At 59.0% G+C, this 24,218-nt stretch overlaps 1 protein-coding gene across 2 annotated transcripts in view; it reads right to left on the bottom strand.

Moving 5' to 3' along the window:
* ADAMTS7 (ADAM metallopeptidase with thrombospondin type 1 motif 7) overlaps nt 1–6,717 on the bottom strand; it is a 50,728-nt gene extending 44,011 nt beyond the window's left edge. The window contains exon 1 of one of the 2 annotated variants that reach the window (XM_086711773.1): nt 6,354–6,717. In XM_086711773.1, the coding sequence (XP_086567899.1) occupies nt 6,354–6,444 (91 nt within the window). In that variant the 5' untranslated portion in view covers nt 6,445–6,717. The remainder of the gene's footprint in view (nt 1–6,353) is intronic. The other variant, XM_086711772.1, reaches the window with a different exon arrangement.
* Nucleotides 6,718–24,218: the final 17,501 nt, after the last annotated feature.

The following is a 24,218-nucleotide window of genomic DNA, read 5'->3' as shown; positions in this document are numbered from 1 at the left end:
TTGAACCACTCCACACAGCAGTGCCTGGCCCGATGACCGCGCCTGCCAGCAATTACGATTTGCGGGGATCGTATAGCCTGGTGGACTTTAACATGTGCCCTCAGGTGCCGGAGGGTTCTGCACGTCCCTCCAGGCCTCCTGCGAAGGAGAGACGGAGGAAGACCACGCAGATGAGTGGCCCCCATTTGAGCAGAGCAGCTCTGGTTCATTTGAAGAGAAGGTTCCAGACCTGGAAGACATCTGTCCTCTCTGATTTCCCACTAACACCAGATTCCTAGCCTTTTTTGCCACAGACCCCTTCTCAGAATAATGTTTTCAAACGCATAAGGTGCAAATGAGTGCCAAGGAAACCGATCATATTGAAACACAGTTATCAGAATAATTTTAGAGGTGGGATATAGAATTACGTGCTCCTTTGTGAACGCATTAAACAAGCTCTACGGGCAACTTTTATGGTGATTTTGAAGTGACGAGTATCAACCTTGTCTCAAGATACCTGCAACTGTAATGAGACAGAAAAGTGTTTTGGTTGTTTGCCTCGGTAACAAAATCACAGGTGCTAATGCCATTGTACTTTGGTGCTAATATGCATAATTGAAGGAAATGCAAACGGAGGTAAAAAGCCTGAAGACCTAGTATCTTCCCGTCCAAGTTCACGGATCCTTTCCATTTTGCCCACGTCCCTGGGGCCGCAGATTCCAGGAGGGCACCTGCAGTAAAGTCTCCAGGCTGCTTCTGAAGAAAGCAAAGGGGGGTTCAGAGAAGCGCACAACCGGCCTGAAGCCACACAGCCAGAGCCATCGAGCCGGGACTGGGCTCCAGGTCTCCCAGATGGCTTGTCTCTTGAGGAACGCTCTTCTGCCTTCTCAGCGGTCTGTCCCCTCCTGGGCCTCTTTCCTCATCACTGACATGAAGGAGTTGTGCTACATCAAGTTGTTCAGACTTCTTTAGCTACCAGACCTAATCTGCAAAAGAAATCTCGTGTGGACACACGGACACAGCAGAGTGGCGCCACGGCGGGTGGGGGGCAGGGACCCTGGGGCTGAGGCTCTTGTCCTCTTTTGGCTCTCTGCAGTTTCCAGGCTCGGAGGAACAGTCAGGAAAGTGGCCCACCAGAGTGTGTCTCAGCCCTGCGTCCTGCTCTGACCAACCGGGCGTATGTCCGGCTCCCCAGGACAATGACCCCTAGGGCCACAGGCATGCCCGGACACCCTGCAGATGTCCCACCAAGGCTCCCTCTGTGGCTGCCGGGGAACCCAGCCAAGAGCCGCATCCCAGCCAGGCTGCAGAAACCCTCTCGCCCGGGTCCTGCCAGACCACGTGCACAGTGCCCTGCGGAGGACATGCCCCACTGCCCACAACCGCCGGGCGGCCGGCCCTCAGGCTGCAGCCCAAGAGCACGTGCTCAGGCGAGAGGCGGACGTGCCGGGTGACCCTGTGTGGTTCCGGGCAAATCTTCCCTCCCCGAGTCTCTGGAGGACACTCGTGCGAGGATTTTCCAGACTTCTCGGGTAAGAATTTGTTAGACACGAATTCCCAGGCCCCGTCCCAGACGCACTGAATCAGCATCTCCAGGAAATGGGACTAGGAAGCTGGGTTTTCCCCCAGAGCCTCGGGGGACCGCCATCGTCAGGGAAGTTGGACGACCCTGCACCGGGAGTGCACTTGGTCTAACAGCGGCCACACCTGGAGAGCTTGGAAAGACTGAAGAGTGCAGAGGCTGGGACGGCCCAGAGACCGATTCCATAGCCCCAGAGCTCTGGGCCCCTCACTCTGCGTTTTCCGCATTTTCCCGAGCCTTCCAGGGACTCTGACGTACTCATCTCGGAGGCTGACCTTTGGAAGCCAGGGGTCGGCACTTTGAGGAGGGAGACTCCTTCTCTGACGTCCAACGAGGGCCTTTGGGACTAGAGCTTCCCAACCACCGCCTGCAGACTTGTTTTCTGTCGGTTTATTGATCTTGGTCGTTCATTTTGGCTTCCGCAAATATTGGAAATATTTAATCAGTTGCCTATGTTTAAAAGTTATGCGATAGTGCACAAAGTCTCAGTTTTCAGCTTTCCTGGAAAAGCCTGGCCATCTATCCCCATCAGGCCTAAATCCCCATGTGGCAGAAGTGGCTGGAGTCGAGCAGGGAGCCCCCCTGGGAGAGGGCCCATACCCCCCCAGCGGCCTGCCCCACGGCCCCCTGCTGTGTCCCCAACTGTAAAGGTAGGGTCCTCTGGCCTCACGGTTATGCTGCCTCTCAATGACCAAAGAACTGAATTTCTAACAACAACGGGAAAACAAGAGAGAGCCCGCCCACCATGTTTGCTCACTTGCCCTAGTGTGTGGCGTTTGGGGTGGCGCCACTGACTGCTCCTGGCGAGGGAGCGGCGGGTGCTCCAAAGTCCAGGAAAATGCAGAGGACGCCGTCCTCCCCCTCAAAACAGAGACCCGGCAGAGGGCACTCATCCTCACCCCTGGCCCCGTGCTGAGATGGACCCCAGGCAGGGGAGGGGATGCCTCATGGACGGATGGAGGAGGAAAAGTCTCATTGGAGAGGGCAACATGTGAGGTGGACCCACGGAGGGTCGCGGTAGTGGGCGCCGTGTGACGGACCCCGAGAGTACAAGGTGCCACGGGTGTGGGCAACACAAGACGGGAAGCTCGGCCACGCACGCGTTTTGTACAATGGGGCAATGGAGTGAAAAAATCGTGCACGGCCAAGAACGTGGCTTGGAGCACAGAAAGGTTCAGGCCGCAAGCCGGCCGCTCGGTGGCTGTGTGACCGGGGCAGTCGCCATCGTGCTGAGGCTGGCCTGGCCCTGCTCACCGGCGCAGAGAACCCAGGTCGGGAACGGAGGGAGGGGCACGGGACAAAGAGGTGGGCAACGAGACAGCTACATCCCAAGGTCTGAAGCGGCTCCCGGGCTCGGACAGTCATGGCCAAGGCCACGAACGACCGGCTGGAGGTGCGGGTGCACGGTGCCGGCCTGACGCACTCACTGCCCCGCGGAACCGCAGCCGCACCGCACACCCGCAGACGTGCACACCCGCAGACGTCCGGAGCTCGCATGTGATGGGGGAGTCTGAAGCAGTGCGGAGAAATGGCCCCAAGGACTCCAAACAAATGTCTCTGGGGAGCGAGGATCCGTGTGTCCTGGGATGTGCGGTCCTGTAAAGAATCCCTGCTCTAGACCGTGGGCAAACACCGCAGGACAGAAATTCAAGGTGAGTTATACAGAAGCAGTCTGTTAAGTTCGAAACTGCGACGGGGACCAAGCAGAGAGGCACGCAGGTAACCGGCTCGAGGGTCAGCGTGTGCCAGACCGAGACGCCACCCGCGGCTGTTAGCCCACGGGGGAGACACTCCAGCATCAGGTCTGTTTCTCCATCTGCGAAATGGGTATGATAATCGTCACACCTGCTCTCTCTGCCTGTGGGAGAGTCCCCTGGGCTCACACGCAGGTGCCAAGAATGGGACGTGGCACACACAGAAAACAGAGCTAAGTTGTAACTGAAAATTAGCAAGAGACACTCTGAAGCATACTCCGCAGAGAGAGAGGGAGACACAGAATCCGAAGCAGTTCCAGGCTCCCAGCTGTCAGCACAGAGCCCGACGCGGGGCTGGAACTCACCGACCGTGAGATCATGACCTGAGCCGAAGTCGGACGCTCAACCGACTGGGCCACCCAGGCGCCCCAAGAAAATACTCTTTAATCAAAAAAGAAAAATAGGGGCTCCCGGGTGGCTCAGCGGATTGAGCGTCGGACTCTTGGTTTCAGCTCAGATCATGATCTCATGGTTCTTGAGTTCGAGTGCCATGTTCTCAGCACCAGTAGTGTGGTCACTGCTCGGGAGTCTCTCCCTCTCTGCCCCTCCCCTGCTCACGCTCAAGCTCGCACTCTCTCTCTCTCTGTCTCTCTCTCAAAATAAACTTTAAAAAAAAAAAGCAAAAAGAAAAATATTTCTAGGAAGCTATCACTTTGCCATAATTTTTATCTTCTTCTTTTGTTCTGCATAATTATTTTTGTAATTAACTTTATTGTTTTGCCATTAAAATATGTCATAAAGGGGGCAAAGTGTGTTATAAAACAAATAACTCTTTCATGGTCTCCTAAAGCCGACCCCTGGCAGAGACCTGGTGGCTGAAGCGAGCAGAACCCAGTGCCGGCAAGGGGAAATTGCGGGGTCCAGTCTTAGAAGGCATGCGGGTGCACGGGCACTGGGCAAGGGGATGGGTGTGGACACTGTGCAGGAAGACGGACGGCCAGTGGTTCACGGCCAAGTCCCTCCTGCCAGGTCAGGAGCTCTGTTCAGGGTGTTACATACTTTGAATACCATCCCTAGGTGACAGAACTGTCACTTTGCAGCTTCTACCAGAGAAATGCCAACGTGGTGTTTACTGTCACCTCTCTCTCAGGAACCAGAGTGACGGTCCAGCCCTTCAAACGACCTGACCCGAAGCTCATGCCAAAGATAACAAATAACCAAGGTGTGTGGTGTGCGTGTGGATGTGGGGGAGACAGATGCCGTCCTCCTCAGGTCGGCCTGCGTGTGCCTGGCACGCACGCACGTACACGCACACACAGGCCACGTGTGCAATTCAGCGTGCTGGTGGGGACATTACCAGGCCCCAGTCCCACCAACCCCAACAAATCCCTTGATTTGTCACAGGACAAACAATCAGGGTACAGCTTCCTAGAAGTGTGTCCAGGATATGCCCTCTGGTCTCAAAGAAGGTCATGTGCAGCGGGGAGAGTCTAGGACCTCTGGGCAGCTCCAACGACAGTGAGACGGCTCAGCTCGGCAGCCCAGGGCTCAGGCACCCCAAGTGGGGGCAGAACGGGGAGGCCCCCTGTCATGTACCCGCGGGGACACCACAATAGACATTCCACCCAGGGGTGGGGGGCACATTGGGTGGGAGAAGCTACCTGCCCTGCGTCCACTGCCAAACGGCAGGTCCAAAGCACAGGACCCACCAAGGTCTCCCCGGTCTTCCTGGGTCTCTGTGGCATTAGCAAAAATGGCCACCACACGGTAGTCAGTCACTCTGCCCTGTGCTAAGCAACTGACATTCACCATCTCAGTCCTGCCAAGAACCGGGGGAGGAAGACACCACTGTCCCCACTTAACTACAGCCCGGGAGGGGCAGGAGGCTGGCCAAGTTCATCCATGGGTCTGGCTTCCAGTGCAAGTGGAGAACGTTCCGACTCCCCACTCCTCTCACAGCTGCCAGGGTCCTGGACCCAAGTCCCCTGGGCCAAGGGGGTCCGTGTTGCCTCATCCCCATCACCTGGTCAGTCCCCATGGGTCCCCGCTCTGAGCAGGGGGGTAAAGGACTCACGCAGTAGCTAAAGGGCCAGACTGGCAAGCCACCCTCCTCTCTGAGCCTGTCCCGCATTGTCACCTGCCTTGCAGCACTCTTGTAGGACTGATGAGAATTAAGAACCTCATTAAATATTTGCTCCCTCTACACTCCACACGCACTGCTAGAGGGAACCTCCCTGAAACCTTGCTTTCATGAGCTACTCCCCTCAACGGCTCCCCAAAACTTCTAAGATCTGATTAAAGTGCCTCCTCCTACACTCCGGCCCCGGACGCTTTTCCAAGGCTGCGGCATCCCCAGCACGCAGGCCCCATGCAGCCCACGCCCCGCCGCGGGGACGCCCCCCGCCCCCCCCCCCGACCCGAAGTTCATCCATCCCCAGTCCCTCCGGGCTCTGGCCTCTCCTCCCCTACAAAGCCCTCCCGACCGCTTGGCCCGCATGGCTCTCTCCCGGCTATCCGACCGGCCCCCATCAGCGCTCCCTGGGCACACGGCCAGGGGTCCCCTAGACCCTCGGCTCCGAAACCTCCAGGCCGGCTGCCTCGGACGCCTGGAGCTCCGCGGCCGAGCAAGGACCTGGACTCTGGCCAGAGGCTCGTCGGAGGCAAGCCGGGCGGGGCAGGGAGAGCCGAGCCCAGGGCCGGGAGAGAAGCTCCCCTCCGCTGCGCCCGGGCGCCTGCACACTCGGGGGAGGGGAGGCAGGAAGTGCTGGGGGCGCGCGAGCTGGGACCCCGCGCCACCGACCCCGCGCCCCGGCCCGCTGCGTGTCGGCGGGGTGCTCCGCGGACCAGGCGCCGACGAGTCTCCACGCCGGGCCCTCCGCGCGCGGACCAGACGGGGGTGGGGGGGGCCCGCGCCGTGCGCCCGAGGGCAGAGGGGCTTCCTCCGGGCACGGGCGGGGGGCCGCCGGCTGCGCGGCCGTAGAGGGCGCCCAGCGGCGCGGCTTGGCCCCCGACCTCCCCCCCTCCCCCCGGTGCCGAACACCCGGGCCGCGAGGAGAGGGGGGCGCGGGGCCGGCCGGCGGGGAGGGGCGGCCACCCACCTGGTGCGGGTCCGGGGTCGCCGGGCGCCACGGCGCAGAGCAGCAGGAGCAGGGGGCGCAGCCGCGGCGCGGGGCTGGGGCGGCCGGGCATGGCCGGGGCGGGCGGCGCCGAGGGGGGGGCCCCGCGCGCGCGCTCTCGTCCGTCCCGTCCGCTCGCTGTCCGGTCCCGGTCCGGCTCAGGACATGCCGGGCCCGCGCGCCGCTCCCGCTTCGGGACCCGGCCTGCGGCAACAAAGGCTGCAGGGCCCGCCCCCTCGGCGGCGCAGGAGGCTCCAGGGACCCAGAGCCCGACGGCTAGAAGGAAAGAAAGAAAGAAAGAAAGAAAGAGCGGAGCGGAGCGAGGGAGGGAGCGCGGGAGGGGGCCGCGCGGCCGGCCGCCCCGCCCCGCCCTCGGCCCCGCCCCCGGCCCCGCCCCTCCCGGCCTGGCCCCGCCCCCGCCGCCCCGCGGGCCCCGCCGGCCGCTGTTTGGGGGCGGGGCCGGACGCGCGCGGCGCCCCCCGACGGCCCCGACCGCCCCGCCGGGTCGCATGCGCCCTCTGGCGGCGGAGCTCAGCCGGGCCTCTTGGCCGCGACCCTCCAAGCCCCCCAGAAACTGGAATTTCCGGAATGTGTCTTCCCTGAACTGCGCTCCCTGCGCCCGGCAGGGCGGCCCCCTCTACGAAAAGGGGTACAGAGGCCTTCCGGGGACCCCAAGGTGGACTCTGCTCCAAAGCAGGCTCAGGAGAGAGGCCCGGCCAGAGAGCGGTGGCTCCCAGGCGGGGCTGGTCCCGCAGCGCTAGTCTCCAGGCTCTCTGCTGCACGTCCGTTAGGTTAGCGCGGGGCGCAGCAGTGCCCCCCACCCCGAGCCTGGAGGCCGGCCGGCCGCGGGCGAGGGCCCAGCCGTCTGCCCTCGGTGGCCGCGGCCCTTCCTCGTGTGCGGGCAGGAGCCCGCTCCCAGGAACACTCCTGCCTTCGCTAAACCTGGTCCTGCTCAGGGACCGCCTCCTGTTCCTGGGGACGACGGGTCGGGTCGTGGTCAGCTGCCCTGCCCTGCCCAGCCCTGGCGAAGACCCCTCCCCTCCGAGGCCCACATGCCTCCTCACTGCCCATCTCCCACGCTCCGTCCCTCATTCCTGGAAGCTCCCTCCTGACTCCTGCACCCTTAGCCCTGCTGTCCTCCAGGGGACCCCGGTAGCACGTGGCCTTGACGTCCTCCTTTCCAGCGACGTTTCATTCCACCTGTGCCACCAGCTCCCAGGGCCACAACCTAGGCTGTCTCAGCCCTGCCTGCCCCACCTCTGAAACCTGAGGATCAGATGCCTGACCTTCAGACGGGATCCTGCGACTTTCCTCACCCTCCCCAAACCCACATCACACTATGTGTTTTCTTCCTGTGGTCCCTTGTCACCTTCTTCCTCTCCCCACCTACCAGCCCCTCCGGACTTCACCTGCCTCCCTTCCTAGCCACATGCACTGTTTGACCCCTGTACCCCCAACTACCTCCCATTCCCCCCCCCCACTACCACACCCTGCCACACACCTCACCTGAACACCAAGCACCCGCGAAGTCCCCTCCCTCTGCACAGTGGGACAGCATGAAGTCCCTGCCTTCTGCACACAGTGGGGCGGCAGGAAGTCCCGGCACTCTGCGCACAGTGGGACGGCAGGTCACTCCAGCAGCGGGAGACAAATGCTTCTGCCATTTTTGTGCCCTCCCCTCCTGCTTCCCGAAGGACCTTGCTCTGGGTACCCCCTCTTAGCTAGGTCCCTACAGCTGGTGACCCTCCATCTAAAGCATTCTGCTCTCCCTCCTTGAAAGGCACTGACACTACTCCTCCACGGCCTGGGTGCCCCTCTGCTCCCCTTCCCCGTCCCACTTCTCCAGGGGCATCTAGACTTCTCCCCTGCTGGTGCCCCAGGCTCACCCCTCCTGCAGCCTCCATTCTGGCGCAAGGGCGGTCTTCCTCCCGCCCTGCCCTGAGCTTTCCAGAGGCGCCCCCACCCCACTGCCCCCCTCCACCCTCACCCGCCAGTCATGGCACCGACCACACGGAATGACCGAGGTCTGCTCCCGGGGTCCATCAACCCCGCCCCCTGCGAGCGGTCAAGTCGGGTCTTACTCGCCTTTGCGACCCGGCCCCCAGCACAGTAAACCTGAGAGACCAAGAGGATCTGGCGAGGGGACGCACAGCACCCCCTGGCGGGCACCACCGCCTGCCGTCCCTGCTCCTATGGCCAGCCACTGAGACCAAGACCGGTTAGAGGCCTCCCGAAAGGCAGCCCTGGCGCGTGCGTCTTGGAGCCTCGGGCTGACAGCAGTCCGCAACTGCTTCGGTTCCAGGCCACTGCCTGCCTTCGTTCGGTGCGCACCCTGCTGGGCACCGTCTCCGTGCCCCTCCTCACAAACATGCTGGACACACACACACAAGATACACACACAATGACGAGGCTTAGTCCCGCCCTCATGACATTAGTAATAACCCACCGAAGAACCCTGCACATTCTGGGGGGCCAGGAGTACATTGTGGAAGGCAGCACGCTGCACACAAGTCCATTTTGAACAAAGCAAGGGATTTGGTTTTGCAGTATGTCTGATGTCACTGTGATTATAATTGTGCAGTTAAAGAGTTCTCCTAAATCTTGACAGAGATCATTTTAAAAAAATGTTAATGTTTTATTTATTTTTTTGAGAGGGGGCAGGGGCAGAGTAGAGGGAGACACAGAATCCAAAGCAGATTCCAGGCTTTGAGCTGTCGGCACAGAGCCCCACACAGGGGTGGAACTCATGGACAGCGAGGTCATGACCTGAGCCGAAGTCAGACGCTCAGCCGACTGAGCCGCCCAGGCGCCCCAAGATTAAATGATCACTGTGCGAAGCAGCCCAGACATCTCCAGTGAGATTTGCCTTAGCTGAAACGTTACCAGAAACTGATCAAACTAAATGAAAAACTAGATGCATTCTGTTTCTATATATCCATTTGTATATTGATAGATTATTTTTAAGTTGTATTTATTTTGAGAGAGAGAGTACAATGAGGGAGGGGCACAGAGGGAGGGGGGGGAGAGAGAGAGAGAGAGAGAGAGAGAGAATCCCAAGCAGGCTCTGCGCTGTCAGCACAGAGCCTAATGCGGGGCTTGAACTCACAACCCTGGGATCATGACCTGAGCTGAAATCCAGACACAGACACTCAACTGACTGAGCCACCCAGGCGCCCCACCCCTATCGATAGGTTGTTTAAAAGGTAGCAAGTACAGTAGAGTATTGTCCATTTAAGATTATAAACGAATAGGTAACAATAAAATGAGGCTCACAATTTTTAAAAATTTAATAAAAACTCTGGGTTTCAACTTTCTTATCGCTTAATGGAAACGGCTGCCCTATTTCACGTGTTTCCTAGAGCACTCCTTCTCAGCCAGGGGTGACTTCACCTCCATGGAATTTTGCTATGTCTGGAGACATTTTTGGTGGTCACAGCCAAGGGGGGGGGGGGAAGTGCTACCAAGGTGGGTAGAGGGTAGGGACGCCGCTAACCGTCCTACAAGGCACAGGACGGTCCCCAACACAAATGATTGTCCAGCCCCGAATGTCACTCGTGCCCAGGCGGAAAGACTGCCCTGGTGGATTACCTAGTTTGAAGGCCCGCGGCAAAGTAAGAGGCCTGATGTTTCAGTGACTTGTTTCACTTTGCGTTGTTTGGTAAGGCGGGCGCAGGGTAAACATTCAAAGTTCACAAACAGTGAAAAGTAACTCTTCCTCCCAAAGCTGGTCCCTGGTCCCTCAGTGCTCCTTCCCAGGGGCCGAGTCTGACGGAGTTTCTCACGAACCCTTCCAGGAAATGTGTCCGCAGACAACACAGCGACGTTTCACACGCAGGACAGCACACGTCTCGCTCTGTCCGCTCCTGGCTTTTTTTACTTAACGATGCAGCTTAGAGATGGTTCCATGGCCCGGCTTGTGAATCTGCCCCAGCCTTGAATGGGCTCCCGGCACATGGGATGCAAACCGGAACGAATTCCACCGGGGCAGGAACCCTTGCTTTACCCGTTGATGTATTGTGAGCACCAGTGTTTTGCTGAGACTGTCCTCTGTGCATTAGGGCGACGATGTCTGTAAGAAAAGTCCGGCACCAGGGTTGCTGTTGACGGCGTGTGCATTTGGAACTTTGACAGATAGGTGTTGCCAAACTAAAGGCACTATTTACGGTGAGTTCCTTCCCCCCAACCACACCCCTCGAGCAAACTACGAGAGTTACAAAAATAATTTTAAGTTCTAGTGTAGGGGACAGATTGTTAAACAAGAATGCCCCCCAAAAGCCCCCTCAGAGGGTCAGGAACTGGGCCAAGAGCTGGCCTTGGGAATGCCTGAGACGGCTGACTGGGAGGGGAAGCTGAGCCCACAGGCCTGACTGGCCGTTGTTCTGGAAGCCCTGGAGACCCGGGTGTCCTCAGCGTAGCCCCATCTCTGAAGCATGGTGGCCTTCACCTGCGAACCCCGGGGGCCCTGGAGGGCGGTCCACCAGTGGAGCCCTGAGCCATCGTCAGCTGGACAGAGGCCAGGTGTGACACGGAAGGAGCAATGAATCCCACTATGCCTCCCCTGCCATAGCTCACGTCATCGTCCTCCCCAAGCGAAGCAGGGTCACCACCGTCGTCATACAGGCAGAGAAGCCGCCGCGTGCACGGGCTGGCATCTGCCGAAGGTCCCAGATGTGGAGGCATCAGGGGCCGGACAGGCCTGCCTGCGGCACCCGGGTCCCTGACCACGGCACACCCCAGTCCCCAGATGGCCAGTTCGGGCTTGTCCTCAAAGGGTCTGTGCTGCGGCTCCTGCTTCAGGAGCCGTCTCTGTCACACGCTCACTGCACGGGAAACGGGCCTCCTCTCTGTGCCTGGGCTTCCATTTACCAGCGCCTCCCAAGGGCCGGTGCCCAGAGCGGTGCCGACTCCGGAGGGACCCCGGTGACAGCCGCTGTGCTGTTGCCTGTGGTCAGCTCTCGCCTTGGCCCCAAGCCCGGGAGCCCCCAGAGAGCCAGGGCCAGGTGTCAGGGGCTGGCGCCCCCCAGGACCCCGGGAGGGGCCGCTGCCTGCAAGTCTAAGCAGCTCTGGAAGTGAGCTGCGCACGCAGCCTGAGCCCACAGCCGGCCTCGCTCGGGGCTCTCACCACCTCGTCACCTCCGTGATTTCTTCTCGGTGAATTGCCTTTGCCTTCTCTGCCGTGGCCTCCCTTCAGCAATGGCCGCTCTGTATCCCTGTGTCTGGAAATAACTAGAAAACTTTTAACGCTCTTCTGTTGCCTTATACCGAGGGCCCGGGAGCTCATTTATCCTTTAACATTTTTTCATGTATTTTATTAACGTTTGTAAAGGAAATATTTGTTTCAACATTTAAAAACCAGCATCTTGGGGCACCTGGGTGGCTTGGTCGGTTAAGCATCCCACTTCGGCTCAGGTCATGATCTCACGGTCCGTGAGTTCGAGCCCCGCGTCGGGCTCTGTGCTGACAGCTCAGAGCCTGGAGCCTGTTTCAGATTCTGTGTCTCCCTCTCTCTCTGCCCCTCCCCTGTTCGTGCTCTGTCTCTCTCTGTCTCAAAAATAAATAAACGTTAAAAAAAAAAAAAAAAAAAACCAGCATCTTGGGGCACCTGGCTGGCTCAGTCTCTTGACTTTGGGGTTGTCAGTTCAAGCCCCACGGTGGGTGTCAAGATTACTTTAAAATAAAATCTAAAAAAATAAAAAAGAAAGAAAGAAAGAAAGAAACCAGAATCTTTGCTGGTAATAAAACCCTGTATAAGATAGATTATATGGGTCGTTTTTCCTTTGCTTTTTTTTAAATCAATAAAATCATTTCTCTCCTTCATTTACCCGACAAATAGTCACACGTGCTGCCTGCAGTGGGGCCTAGATGAATAAAAACAGCACGAACCTCATTCTGAAATTGCTCTCGCGAACATTAAAAATGGAGCTGGTTATATAATCGGGGGGTTGGGAACAATACTTTAAAGATGAAATCAACAGCCAAATCTGTAGGGGAGAAAAAGTGAATAGATGTGCCTACGTGAAAAGCAAAAGTTCCCCAGATGATCGAACTCCATAAATCCAACATCCACAAAACGGGAGACCGGGAAAGATCAGAGAAACCAGAGAAGACCATTAAGTAAATGACACAAGGACCCTCCTCGGAACGGAAGCACCTAAGCTTCCAGATTGGAAAAGTTTACTGGCATCCGGCGCGGTGGAGAAAACACAAAAGGCTGCACCAGAGCACAACCTCGCTGCGTCCCATGTGCCAACCCCTGGGTACTAAAGAAAGTAATTTCCGGAGTTTCCAGAGAAGGGGCAATGGTCACAAAGACTGCGGTCCAAATGGCACCGGAATCCTGTCTGGCGGCTCCAGAAGGAAGGAGGCCACCTTCAGAGTTCTGAGGAAGTGGTTTCTGACCTAGTGCTCAGGTCCCCACTCTCCATCCCCGTTGTTGTTACGGGAGGAAACACAATCAAAGAGATAAACCCAAATCTGAGTGCAAAGGGGGAGCTGTTGCCTCTGAAAAGTGGGCGAATGTTCTGGAGAGACCACGGAGAGCTGCCCAGAATCGGAGGGGCGTACAGCAGGCTCTGGGCGGCGGGGACAGCAAGTCCCCAGCTACCCTGATGGGCCCTGCACCTCCCCCAGGCCCTCCGCCCTGCTCACAGCTGCTGCTCTTATTCCGGAACTAACAGAGGCTCCTAGGAACGTTCTAGTTAACCCTTGAGCAGCCCTACGAGGTGAGCGTTACTCTCCAATTCACGGAACAGAAAAACGGAGCTTGAGTCACAGGCACGGGGCCATACAGCAACCAAGGAGCAGATTTGAAAGCGGCCGTGTCTGCGCCCCGGGGCCAGGCTCCCACATCGCGCGTTCCCGGCCACAGAGCCCAGAGTGTAGACAAAATCCGCGCGGCGCGTCAACACCGGAGAAATGCTCGCCCTCCCCAAAAGTACAGGAACGCAGACCCTGGCACGTGGCGCACGTCTCACCCGCCACGTTGGCAAAGGTTTTGGGGTTTTGCTGATGAATTTGCACATAGAGCCAAGTAATTCACGGTCACGGAGTAAAGAGGCAAGTGGTGCTACAGACACAGAATCTGGAAACCCCACCGCCCCCAGCGCACGCACACCGTGCACACACACGCACGCCCTGTGGGAGGAGGGGATGCGTTTGGAAGGCGCCCCTGAGCTAGGCCTGTTCGTGGCCTTGGCCTACTGCCCCCTGCTTCCCAGCCGCACTTCCTGCGGGCTCCCCAGGGCCTCTGGGGACCTTGTCACCGAGAGCTTCCTAGCACCGCAGAGCAGAACAGGGGCCCTGGGAGGACAAGGAGGACCCGGAGGGGCTGCCGGGCAAGAACCCAGAAGGCCCCATGCCCCGTGACCCGGCCACCTGAAACCGCTCTGCGGGGAATGATCCCAATGGTCACCTCCCTTGTGGAAAACGATCTATGGAAGCGCTATTTTTTCATTACAGTAACAATAATCAAGAGACTTTTTTTTTAATTTTTTCAATGTTTCTTCATTTTTGAGAGAGAGAGAGAGAGACAGAACACAAGCCACGAGCAGAGGAAGGGCAGAGAGGGAGACAGAGTCCGAAGCAGGCTCCAGGCTCGGAGCTGTCAGCCCAGAGCCCGACGTGGGGCCCCAACCCACGAACCGTGAGATTGTGACCGTCGCCGAAATTGGAAGCTCAGCCGACTGAGCCACCCAGGCGCCCCTCAAGGGACTGTGTTTAGAAAAGAAATTTGGGGCGCCTGAGTGTCTCAGTCAGTTAAGCCTCTGACTTCGGCTCAGGTCATGAGTCTCATGGCTTATGGTCTGAGCCCCGAGACGGGCTTGGTGCTGACAGCTCAGAGCCTGGAGCTGCTTCAAATTCTGTGTCTCCCTCGGTCTCTCTTCCCCTCCCCACTCATGCTCCGTCTCTTTCCCTCTCTCAAAAATAAATAAACGTTAAAAAAAATTTTAAAGGAAAGAAAACGAAACGTACGCCCAGCCTGCACCCCTCTCCCCCTGCAACTGCTTCCTCTGGCTTTCATGCCGCGGTCCTTTGCTGATCCCCGTGTCCTGCTCTGCTTCTTGATGCGGGTGCTGGTTGCATGGGTGTGTTTGGCCTGTGAAAATCCATCGTCTGTATACTTGTGACACGTGGGCATGTGTGTGGACGTTGCGTTTCATTTAGAAGGTTGGCTTGGGGCGCCCGGGTGACTCAGTCAGTTGAGTGCCTGACTCTTGATTTCAGCTCAGGTCATGATGCCAGGGTCACAGGATGGAGCCCCACACCAGGCTCCCCACTGAGCATGGATCCTGCTTAAGACCACCACCCCCCCCGTGCCCCTTTTTCCTGCTTGTGCCCTCTGCCAAAAATATATATATCTATTTATCCCAGGGTGATGAGGGAGCGACCTCAGGTGGGGTGGGGCTTGGGGATAAAGGCAGTGTGAGTGGTCAGGGAGGACTTCTCAGAGGAGGCAACATGTGACCTGAGACCTGCGGGATAAGAAAGAGCCAGTCTTGGCACCAACTGGGTACAGCACCCCAAGCAGAGGGCCTGGCAAGTGCAAGAACAGGTTTGGTGCTCTGGAACCAAGCAGAGGCTGGTATAGCTGAGTCTCAGCACGGAGCGGGTGGGGTTAGAGGGCGAGATCAGGAGAGGAGAGCAGGCACCAGGTCAGACCAGGCCTCGTAGCCAGGTGAGGTGTGAGGAGTCAGTTCTGAATGGGACGGGAGGTCACGGAGGGTTTTGGCCGGGGGCTTGCCGTGATCTGACTCGCCTTCCGAACGCAGAGGGGAGAAGGGATCCAGCCTGTCTCTGAGTATGAGACTACAAGGGGCCTCCCCATTTTACAGGGGAGAGAACAGGGACCGGAGAGGACTAGTCACTTGCCCCAAATCACACAGCAAGTTAGGGGCCAGGGGAGAGACTAGAACCCAGGTCCCCCAACGTGCAGCGACACCTCCCACGAGAGGAAGGCGACCCGAGGCCCCCGGGGTCCCCTGGAAGGAAACCCTGTGAAAGTATGGTCTGATTCTGCAAACTTTCTATCAGATTACTAGTTCCCCCAGGCACTGGCCCAGACTAGAGCTGGGTAATTGGGTCAATTTTCCCTTTTCTGACCACTGGGCAGAGAATCCCATTTGTCGCTTATTCTCCTTCTCCTAGGCAAGGGAGGCAGAGCCCTGGAAGCAGGTCTGGCTGTGGGGACGGACGGGGGACAGGAGACATGAGGAAAACCACTTCCCGGCTCCTGGTGGCAGCCTTGCAGGGGCTCGTGGTGAAGGCAGGGGGGAAGGAAAGAGCTCTTGAGGGTGGGAGCTGCAGACTAGGGCCAGTGGGGGACTGTCCACCACAGAGAAGAGCCTGTGAACAATGGAAAGGAGGAGGAGGGGGGGAGGAGGAGGGGAAAAGAGGAGGAGGGAGAGGAGGGGAGGGGGGAGGGAGGAGGGGGAAGGGAGGAGGGAAGCGGCATGGAGGTGGGAAGCAAGGCCCCATAGCAGCCAAATGCAAGGCATTTACCCCAGTGGCTCTGCTAATTCTCCCGTAACCCTGGCAAGGAGTTATCCTCCTTTCCAGGGGGTCAAGGTTAATCGGTTAATCCCAGGACACACAGCTGGTCAGCGACGCAAAGGGGACTATGGGCTTCTCCCCTGGGGGCCCTCCCATTCTTCAGCCCATCCCAGCTTCCTGGAGCCTCCCGCCTGGTCACTCACTGCCTTTTGTGGCTGTTTTTGTTTATCGCCCACTCCCTCGTATGAGCTCGTCGTCTGGTTACCTGTCAGCTCCGCTCCGGGTGCGCTGCTGCCCCGCTAGTGCTCAGCCAGGTGCTCCGGGCGCTGAAGGCGCGCACTGCATCCCTTGGGACGTAAAGAAGGGGGTGGTTGAGGGAAGGCTTTTCCGTCGGAGCAGGTGGCTCTCGAGCTGAGGCCTGAATGCTGAGAAGGGGCCGCGGGAAAACCCAAAGAAGGGCCGAGATGGATGTGTTCGAGGAAGGTCAGGCTAGTGCGACTGGAGTGAAGCGAGCCAGCTTCAGAGCGGCAGGAGACAAGGCCTAGGAAGTGGGCGGGCCGAACAGAGATTGCCGACGCTGGCATACACTGGAATCGCTTGGGGCATCTTTAAAAATACCAGGCCTCGGATTCTACCCCAGACTTCCGGGGTGTGGAATTCGTTTATCGATTTTTATTTAAGTCCTGGTTGAGGGTCTCTGTCGTGAGGCCTTGTAGGTCAAAGCAGGAAATCTAGATTTTATCCTAATTGCAAGAGGAAGCCACTGGAGTGCGCTAAGCCAGGGGAGTATTGTGATCAGCTCACAGCCACCTCCTCTGAGAAGCCTTGCCTGCTTTCCCCGGCTTTGGGCCCCTGCTCCGAGCAAGCTCAGCAGGGCGCCGCCCGCGAGTCAACCGTCGGTTCTCCTACCCTGGCTGCCCCTGGCTTAGTCACCTCTCAGTGTCCAGCCGAGGTGCGTCAGGCCTGCTGGCCTTGGGGACGAGGTCCCGGGCGCGTGAACAGACCAAAATGGGGCTGGGAACCGGGGGTGCCCAGAGCTGCCGTGCGGAGTTAGCACCTTTATCTGGAGAGGGGTGTTCGAGCGCGCTGGGCTGAAGGCGGAGGGACGCAGGGGCACGCACGTGTCAGTTCCCGCGCCCGAGGCCTCTCGCGAGGAGTCTCGGAGGAGCGGCCAATAGAAACACGCCCTGGATGCTCTGGGGGCGGGCTTGGCTGCCGCCGGCCAATCGCCTCTCGGAACGTGCGGCGGCGGGTCCGGCCGCGGGAGCGGCGGGCGGAGCGGGTCACGGGGCGGGCGGCGGGCTGGGACCCCGCCGTCAGGCTGCGCTCCCGCACGCTGGCTGCGCCCTGACACCTCGGGGGCGGCGGACCACAGGCTGGACGGCCCGCAGGTGGCGCGGCCGGCGCGGGACGGGTCCCTGCGCCGTTCCAGCCGCGCACGGCAGACGGCTTGCCCTGTGTCAGGTGCCGACGGTGCCCGTCTGCTCAGTGAACGGGGTGCGTGACCGCAGGTGGCCCTCTCGGGCTCTGCTCCAGGGGAGGCGGACGCGGTTTCTTCCGCGCGCTGCCCGCGCGTGTCGCCTGCTCCCGGCCACGCGGCCAGCGTGGGGGGCGGACGCCTGCGTCCGCCACGTTTCCCTGACGCCGGGCCCGCTGGCTGCCCTCCGTGGTTTGCTGGAGTTCACGGTCTTCGTGCTGCCGCGGGCCACGGTGGACGCCTGCTGCTGCTGCCGCCGCCCCTGAGCGGGTCTGTGTGCTGCCGGCCCTCGGGCCCTGCCGGCTGCCGGGTGGAGCCCCCACGCCCCGGAGGTGCTGACCAAGCTGACTGCAGAGCCCCCCACCCCCACCCCTTCCCCGGCTCGGTGTGCCCTGCCCACTCCCAACAGCTGCCTCAGCCCGCTGCCCTGCTGTCTGCGGCGCCCCGAATTCTGCCCGGGCCCCAGCAGCCGCACCTCCAAGCAGGCCTGAACCCCGAGAAACGCCCGTCTCAGTAAGAGAGTGTCAGGACTGAGAGTGATGGGGCAGAGTATCGTTTAGAGGGAGTGATGACGTCAAGAAGCAGTGTCTAGTTTCGGGGCCGGTGTTCTGAGGTCTCCCAGGAGGGCCGTGGATTTTACTCACGGCCGAGAGCTCCCCAAGAGCCTGTGTGACCCGGGGGTGATGAGTCCCTTCCTGCCCCGCCTCGGTGTCCTCGGTCATCCAAGAAGACTCGAGAACCCCACCAGGCCTGACACTTGGGTCTCCTGCCACGGCGTCTGTGCACAGTGTCCTGACTCCCACTCCTCGCCTATTAAAGGATGTACTCCAGCCCCCCACTTACGTGACCCCTTTAAGCCTTGATGGCTGGAGGTTCTGAGCTCCCATCCAGGAGGCCTGCTGTACATGTGCTGTCTGGACCCCGGGCTGCTCTGACCGATCTGCGTCACCAATTCAGCAGAGCTCTGGCTGTTGCAGGAAAGGGGCAGCAGGCAGAAGGGCTGAGGTGGACAGAACGGAGAGGGAGCAGCAGAGGGGGCGCAGCAGTGGCCTGGGTGGCCACAGAGGGTGCAACTGGGAACTGCGGGAGAGGAGTCTCGGGAAGTAGATTTTGATCCCTAGTTATGACAGACCTTTCCCATTTTTGAGCACCTTAGAGTCATCAGGTAGTGAGCTCCCTGTCCTTGGAGGTATCCCAGCAGATGCCAGATGGTCCCAAAGATGCAGACAGAGTGAGGCACCACAGGGGGGTGTGGAGTTGCGGGACGATGGACGATTTCAGCAAGCTCTTTGGCCTCGACAGGGGGTGCGTATCTTCAGTATTTGCTTAGAGTAGGCCTTAGGTGGGGGGATCAGCACCCCTGCTCCCCACAATCGGCCCCAAAGGTAAATCAAACTCCCTTCTCTGGTAGCCAGCAGCTGATTCTCATACTGATGCAGGGCCTCTGTAAAGCATTCCCAGTACACATCACCCGACAGGAGGGGGTCAGAGCTCGGAGCTCTAGCTTTGCACCCTTGCAAAGACCTGTCCGTACATTTCATGCCTGCTGCTTCCCATGGAGGAAGGCTTGATGCTTGAACGTAGAAAAACCCATTCCTCCTCACGGGGTCCAGGCCAGGAGCCCGCCAGCCTTGGGTTAGCCTAGATGTCCACGTGTCCTACCCGAGCTGGTGCCCCACAGAATGCTACCATTCCTTTAAAGCACCACGATTCGGGACAATCTTAGTGCCTCAGAGAACTTGTCCACTTACAAAGAAATACGTGTTTGGAAAGTAAAGCGTCGCAATGGTTCATTGGTAGCACCAAACCTTGATTGTTTCACTTGGTGTTAGTTTTATAAAAAAAAATTTTTTTTTTATTATTTATTTTTAAGGGAGAGACAGAGCACGAGTGGGGGAGGGGCAGAAAGAGAGGAAGACACAGAGTCGCAAGCAGGCTCCAGGCTCCAAGCTGTCAGCACAGAGCCCGACGCAGGGCTCAAACTCATGGACCATGAGGTCACGACCTGAGCCGAAGTCGGATGCTCAGCTGACTGAGCCACCCAGGCACCCCGGTGTTAATTTTAAAAGTGGGTCTTTGCAGCTCATTTCTCCCTTGTGTACAGGGGAATGTTTTGTGGGAGCAGCAGGATGGAGAAGGCACCCCTACTGTGGTTTCTACCTGTCTTCCTGTAGCCCAGGCCCCAGGTTCCACAGGACCCGCCCTGGGAGCTAACGTGGAACACAGGGTACTTTCCCAAGGGAACGTGACACTGGGAGTCACAAGTGCTCTAAATCAGAAATAATAGCTTATGACGTAGAGCTTGAGGGCAATGGTCATTTCTACAATCATTCTGTTTAAAGAATATCGTAAGAAGTTACACTCACCAGTCCATAAATACCATACTGGGATACCGACCAAGGTGTGGGAGGGAAAGACATTCAACTTGGAGTCAGCTTGGTCAGAGGCCCCTGCTCTGTGCTGCTGTGTGACCCTGACCAAGTCACGTTCCCTCTCTGAGCCCGTTTCTTACTCCATGAAATGAAGGGGTTAATAATTCAGTGATTAATTTGTATGCCCTCTGTGTTCTTTTCTAATTGCTCTTCACGTGCAAACTATCTTTAGGGTCATTTCTTGACACAAGGCACAGATCCTGGGGCACCCAAGAGGCTCTGTCGGTGAAACATCCAACATTTGACTTCAGCTCAGGTCATGATCTCGTGGTTCGTGAGATTGAGCCCTGTGTCCAGCTCTGTGCTGAAGGCATGAAGCCTGCTGGGGATTCTCTCTCTCCCTCTCTCTGCCTTCCCCTGAGCGCGCGCGCTCTCTCTCTCTCTCTCTCTCTCTCAAAATAAATAAACATTAAAAAAACAAAACAGAGATCCTATACATTATCACAGTTCACTTGACTCCCAGTTCTTGTGAACTGTTTCCTTTATGGAGGCCAGGGGACTTTTACTGGCTCTTGTCACAGGAGGTGAGGTTGCTCACCCAGAAACGGGCTGTGGGTCTCAAGGAGGTACTGGCAGTCATGGCCTGAGCCCAGCTCTAAGCCGGCACTCAGGAGGCTTCTCTGGGAACGGCCTTGCATGTGGAAATGGGCCCCTGGTGTGGTCCAGAAAGACAGCCACCGGTCAAGGGTGCAGCGGCAGGGACCCGCGCCTGGGGCGGAGGGGACGGCGCACTCTGAGAAGGGAATGGTCAGTGGATGCAGACGAGAGGGCGCAGAAGCGCAGCCCACTCGAGATTCCCGAAGGAAGGAGCAAACTCGAGGCCTGTGGGGCAGGAAGAGCAGTGAGCTGGCAGTGACTGCACACGTACGAAGGAGGCAGATAAATGCTCGGAGAAGACGGATTGGTGAGAACTTATGTCCTAGACACAGAGGTGCGGAGGAGGCAACAGGTCTGAGGGAATGGAGGCCAGGCTGAGCGGGTGTCAGGTGCTGTATTGGGGGGGTGGGCAGGGGGTGGTGGCCTGAGTGGCCATGGGTGCATCTGATGGTGTCCTTCATCCTGGTGTGTGCACGTCCCCCCAGTGGCGTGTAGGGGAGAGGCTGAGGGGGCCCTCAGGCTCCCGGAGCCCCTCCAAGGAGGCGAAGGCATAAGGCCGTCCACTCTGTTGACAGGGAGAAGGGGTGGCTGGAAGAGGCCCTCCGGCTTGCACAGGTGGCCCACTGCCCTGCGGCCTCTGCCGAATCCCCGCCACGCTTCCCTGCACCCCTGGCCCCCAGCTGCACAGCCCAGCTGGTCTGGGGGTCCCCCAGACGCTGGCACCTTGTCTTTTCCCCCTCAGGATGGTGGTGGGGGGCAGTGGAGCCCTCTCCCATCACCTGCACAGAGGCTTCCAGATGCTGGGACCCCTGCCAGACGTGTTCTAGACCCTGCCACAATGCCAGCCTACCTCCTGCAGAAGCTTCTGGGACCCCCCGCATGTGTCCTGAGCCCTGCCTCTGCCTCCGTTTTGGCTCTTGGTGGTCCGTGGGGCCGGCCGGCCCCCCTGCAGCGCCTCTGGCCCGCCTTGGGGGACAAGGACCAGGCCTGTCGTGGCCCTCCACACACTGCTCCCCCTCGGAGGATGGCACACTGCATGCTAAGTACGGTTTTCTTTCTTCTCCGCGATTATAAACTGTAAATACCTGTGTTCGGTGGTCACTCGTATGGCTTATACAGTGGGCCCTCAGTAAGTGTCTGCTGGATGAACGAACACAGCTGCGTGCGTCCTCACTGTCCTGGCCGCCTGCACATCACGTGGTCTCTGGTCCCCTTCACCCTTCTCTTCACCCGAGCAGGGTTCCCTGGACCCCCTCCCCAAGTTCCAGAGACAGCTCCTGAAATGCAGGCTGCGGTGGGGCCAGGCCAGCTGGCGGGGGCCTCCGCTTCACGCAGCCCAGGACGCTCCCTCCTCCGTGTTGTCAGCACCCTCGGGACCCAAATCACACCGTGCTCACTCCACGGAGGAGCACCCTGCGGCTGCCGGAGGGCAGTGTCACACCGTCCGGGCCCACCAGCCGTCCGGGCCTCTAATCCGAGTTGTGAGACTGGGTTAATGGAGACAAATGACGCGGGGGAATGTGGGGGTGGCTCAGGGCCCCTTACCTGCAACAGCCGCTCTATCTTAGGAAGAGCTGGAGGCCCTCACAGATGTGAGGGCTGCCGGGGGGGGGGGGGGGGGGGGTGGCCTCAGGCAAACGTAGGGACTTCCAGATACTGGGAGCTGGGTCTGAGCATGGACCTCTATGAGGCTACCCCTGGCTGAATGCCCACATCCTGGGAAATCCTGGAGAGCTGGACAGGGAGGGCCAGATTCTGGAGGAAAAGGTGGGAGGGTGCCCAGGTACACAGCTCTCGCCAAGTGGCCCCTGGCGGGTGAGCGTGGGAGGCCGGGTGGTGAGGGCGGGCGGGTGGTGGTTCCCCAGGTGCTGGCAGGAAGGAGCCAGCAGACCCAGAGGGCGGGGCCTGGGAGCGAGGGGGTGAGGGAGGTGCCAGCGTCCAGGACGGAGGAGGCCGTCCTGTGGGGCAGGGGTGGCTGAGTGCGACCCCAGGCCCTGGGGATGTGGCCTGATTTGGAAACAGGGTCCCTGTTCCAACCCTACAGGTTGATTGGATTAAGGTTGGGCTCGGCCCTGAATCCAGCGCCGGCGTCCTCGCAACGCGGCCGAGTGAAAACAGGGCCGATGATGGCTATGAAGACGCAAACAGGCCCGAGATCAGCCAAGGCCAGCAGGCACCCTGGGCGCGGAGGCGTCGGGAGGCGCTTCCCAGGGGAGCACGGCCTTGTGGCTCCAGACCCGAGACCACGGAGCCCCGGAACCCGGTTGTTCTAAGCCGCCCCCTCAGGCTCATGTGTTAGGGCGGCCCGCGCTGGGGACCCGACACCGCTGTCCTGCGGGCAGGCCCCCTAGCTAAAGTGGGCAGCCCCCAGGCCGTCCTTCCCTGCCGCCCCGAGGCCGGACAGCTTCCAAGAGTGGGCCGAAGCCCACGAGGTCTAACAAGGAGGCTCCGGGAACTGGCGCCCGGGGGGAAGCGGGGTACGCAGGGGTCCGGCCGCACTTCCGGGCTGACTGAGCCCTGAGCGGGTCACGTGACCTCACTGGGCCTCCACCCCGCTCGCGTGTAAGCGAGACCTGGTTCCTCGCAGGACACGGCCTCCGCGTGCGATCCACCTGCTAGCGTGTGTCTTCCTTCTCCTCGTGGCGATCAAGTCTCATCCCGCAGACGTTTCCTGCAGGCTGGCTGTGCGCCAGGCCCGTGCCGCCCCTGGACAAGGACATGCGCGCGCGCACACACGCACACGCACGCTACGATGCCCAGAGAGTGTCCCGCTGGATTTGAAAAAACGAGCCCACGGCTTTGTTGTGTTTACACAGACACACCCGAACACAAGGGCACAAGCCGGCTGATCTGAACCCAGGCAAATGGTAACGGTGGGGCCGTGCTGATGCGGAAGCAGGCGGCCCAGGGCATAAAGGTGTTATGCCGGGTAGACAAGGCCAGGGTGTAACAGTATGAAATGACAATTCTCCAGCAAGATCCTTGAAAATGTTTAGCTTATGTTCACAAAATGGAAGAGCTTCAAGCTATAGGATGCAAAAACCGAGATAATTATAAAAGAGAAATGGACAAATCCGTGATCGTGGCCGCAGATTTTTAACACGCCTCTCAGTAATGGATAGTTCAACAGATTAAAACTCAGGGTGTAGAAAATCTCAACAACGCAATGAACAAGTTTGATCAAAGGAATAAGTATGAAACCCTGTACCCAACAGGCAGAATATACTTTTCCTGCCAAGTGTTCGGGGAATACTTTTATTTTTTTTAAGTTTATTTATTTATATTGGGCGAGGGAGAGGGAGAGAGATGGAGAGGGAGGGAGGGGTAGAGAGAGAATTCCAAGCAGGCTCTGCACTGTCCACACAGAGCCTGACATGGAGCATGAACTCATGAACCCTCAGACACCTGCACAGACCCTGCAGGGGTGGGGGTGGGGGTGGGGGTGGGCTCCACTTGTGGTTAGGATGAATAATCACTGGTAACTGACACTCTTGATGAATGTGGGGGTGGGGGGTCCCTCCTGCAGGGACCCAGCTGCCACCTTGGGTTATCCTAGTTGGTTTCTCAGTGACGCCCCAAGGGAGGTGGCCGCGTGGAGACCTGAAGCTGCCTTTAGTTTGATCAGCAAGACACAGATGCGTAAACAGAGGGATGGAGAAACCAGAGGCAGCCTGGGAGCTTTGGGCCAAGCCCCTGCTTTAGAGATGGGGAAACTGAGGTCCAGGGAGGCGAGGCCACTGCCAAGGTCACACAGGGAACCCATGTCACGGCCTGCCTCCCTCTGTCTGAAAGGCCCCAGGAGGAAGGTAGGCCAGCCCTGACTCGAGGTGAGCAGCCTTCAAGTTTGCCTGG

Source organism: Puma concolor, chromosome B3, assembly GCF_028749965.1.
Source record: "Puma concolor isolate L17-30 chromosome B3, mPumCon1.1.hap2, whole genome shotgun sequence".
NCBI classification, from domain to species: domain Eukaryota; kingdom Metazoa; phylum Chordata; class Mammalia; order Carnivora; family Felidae; genus Puma; species Puma concolor.
This window is presented reverse-complemented; position numbering and strand designations above follow the sequence as displayed.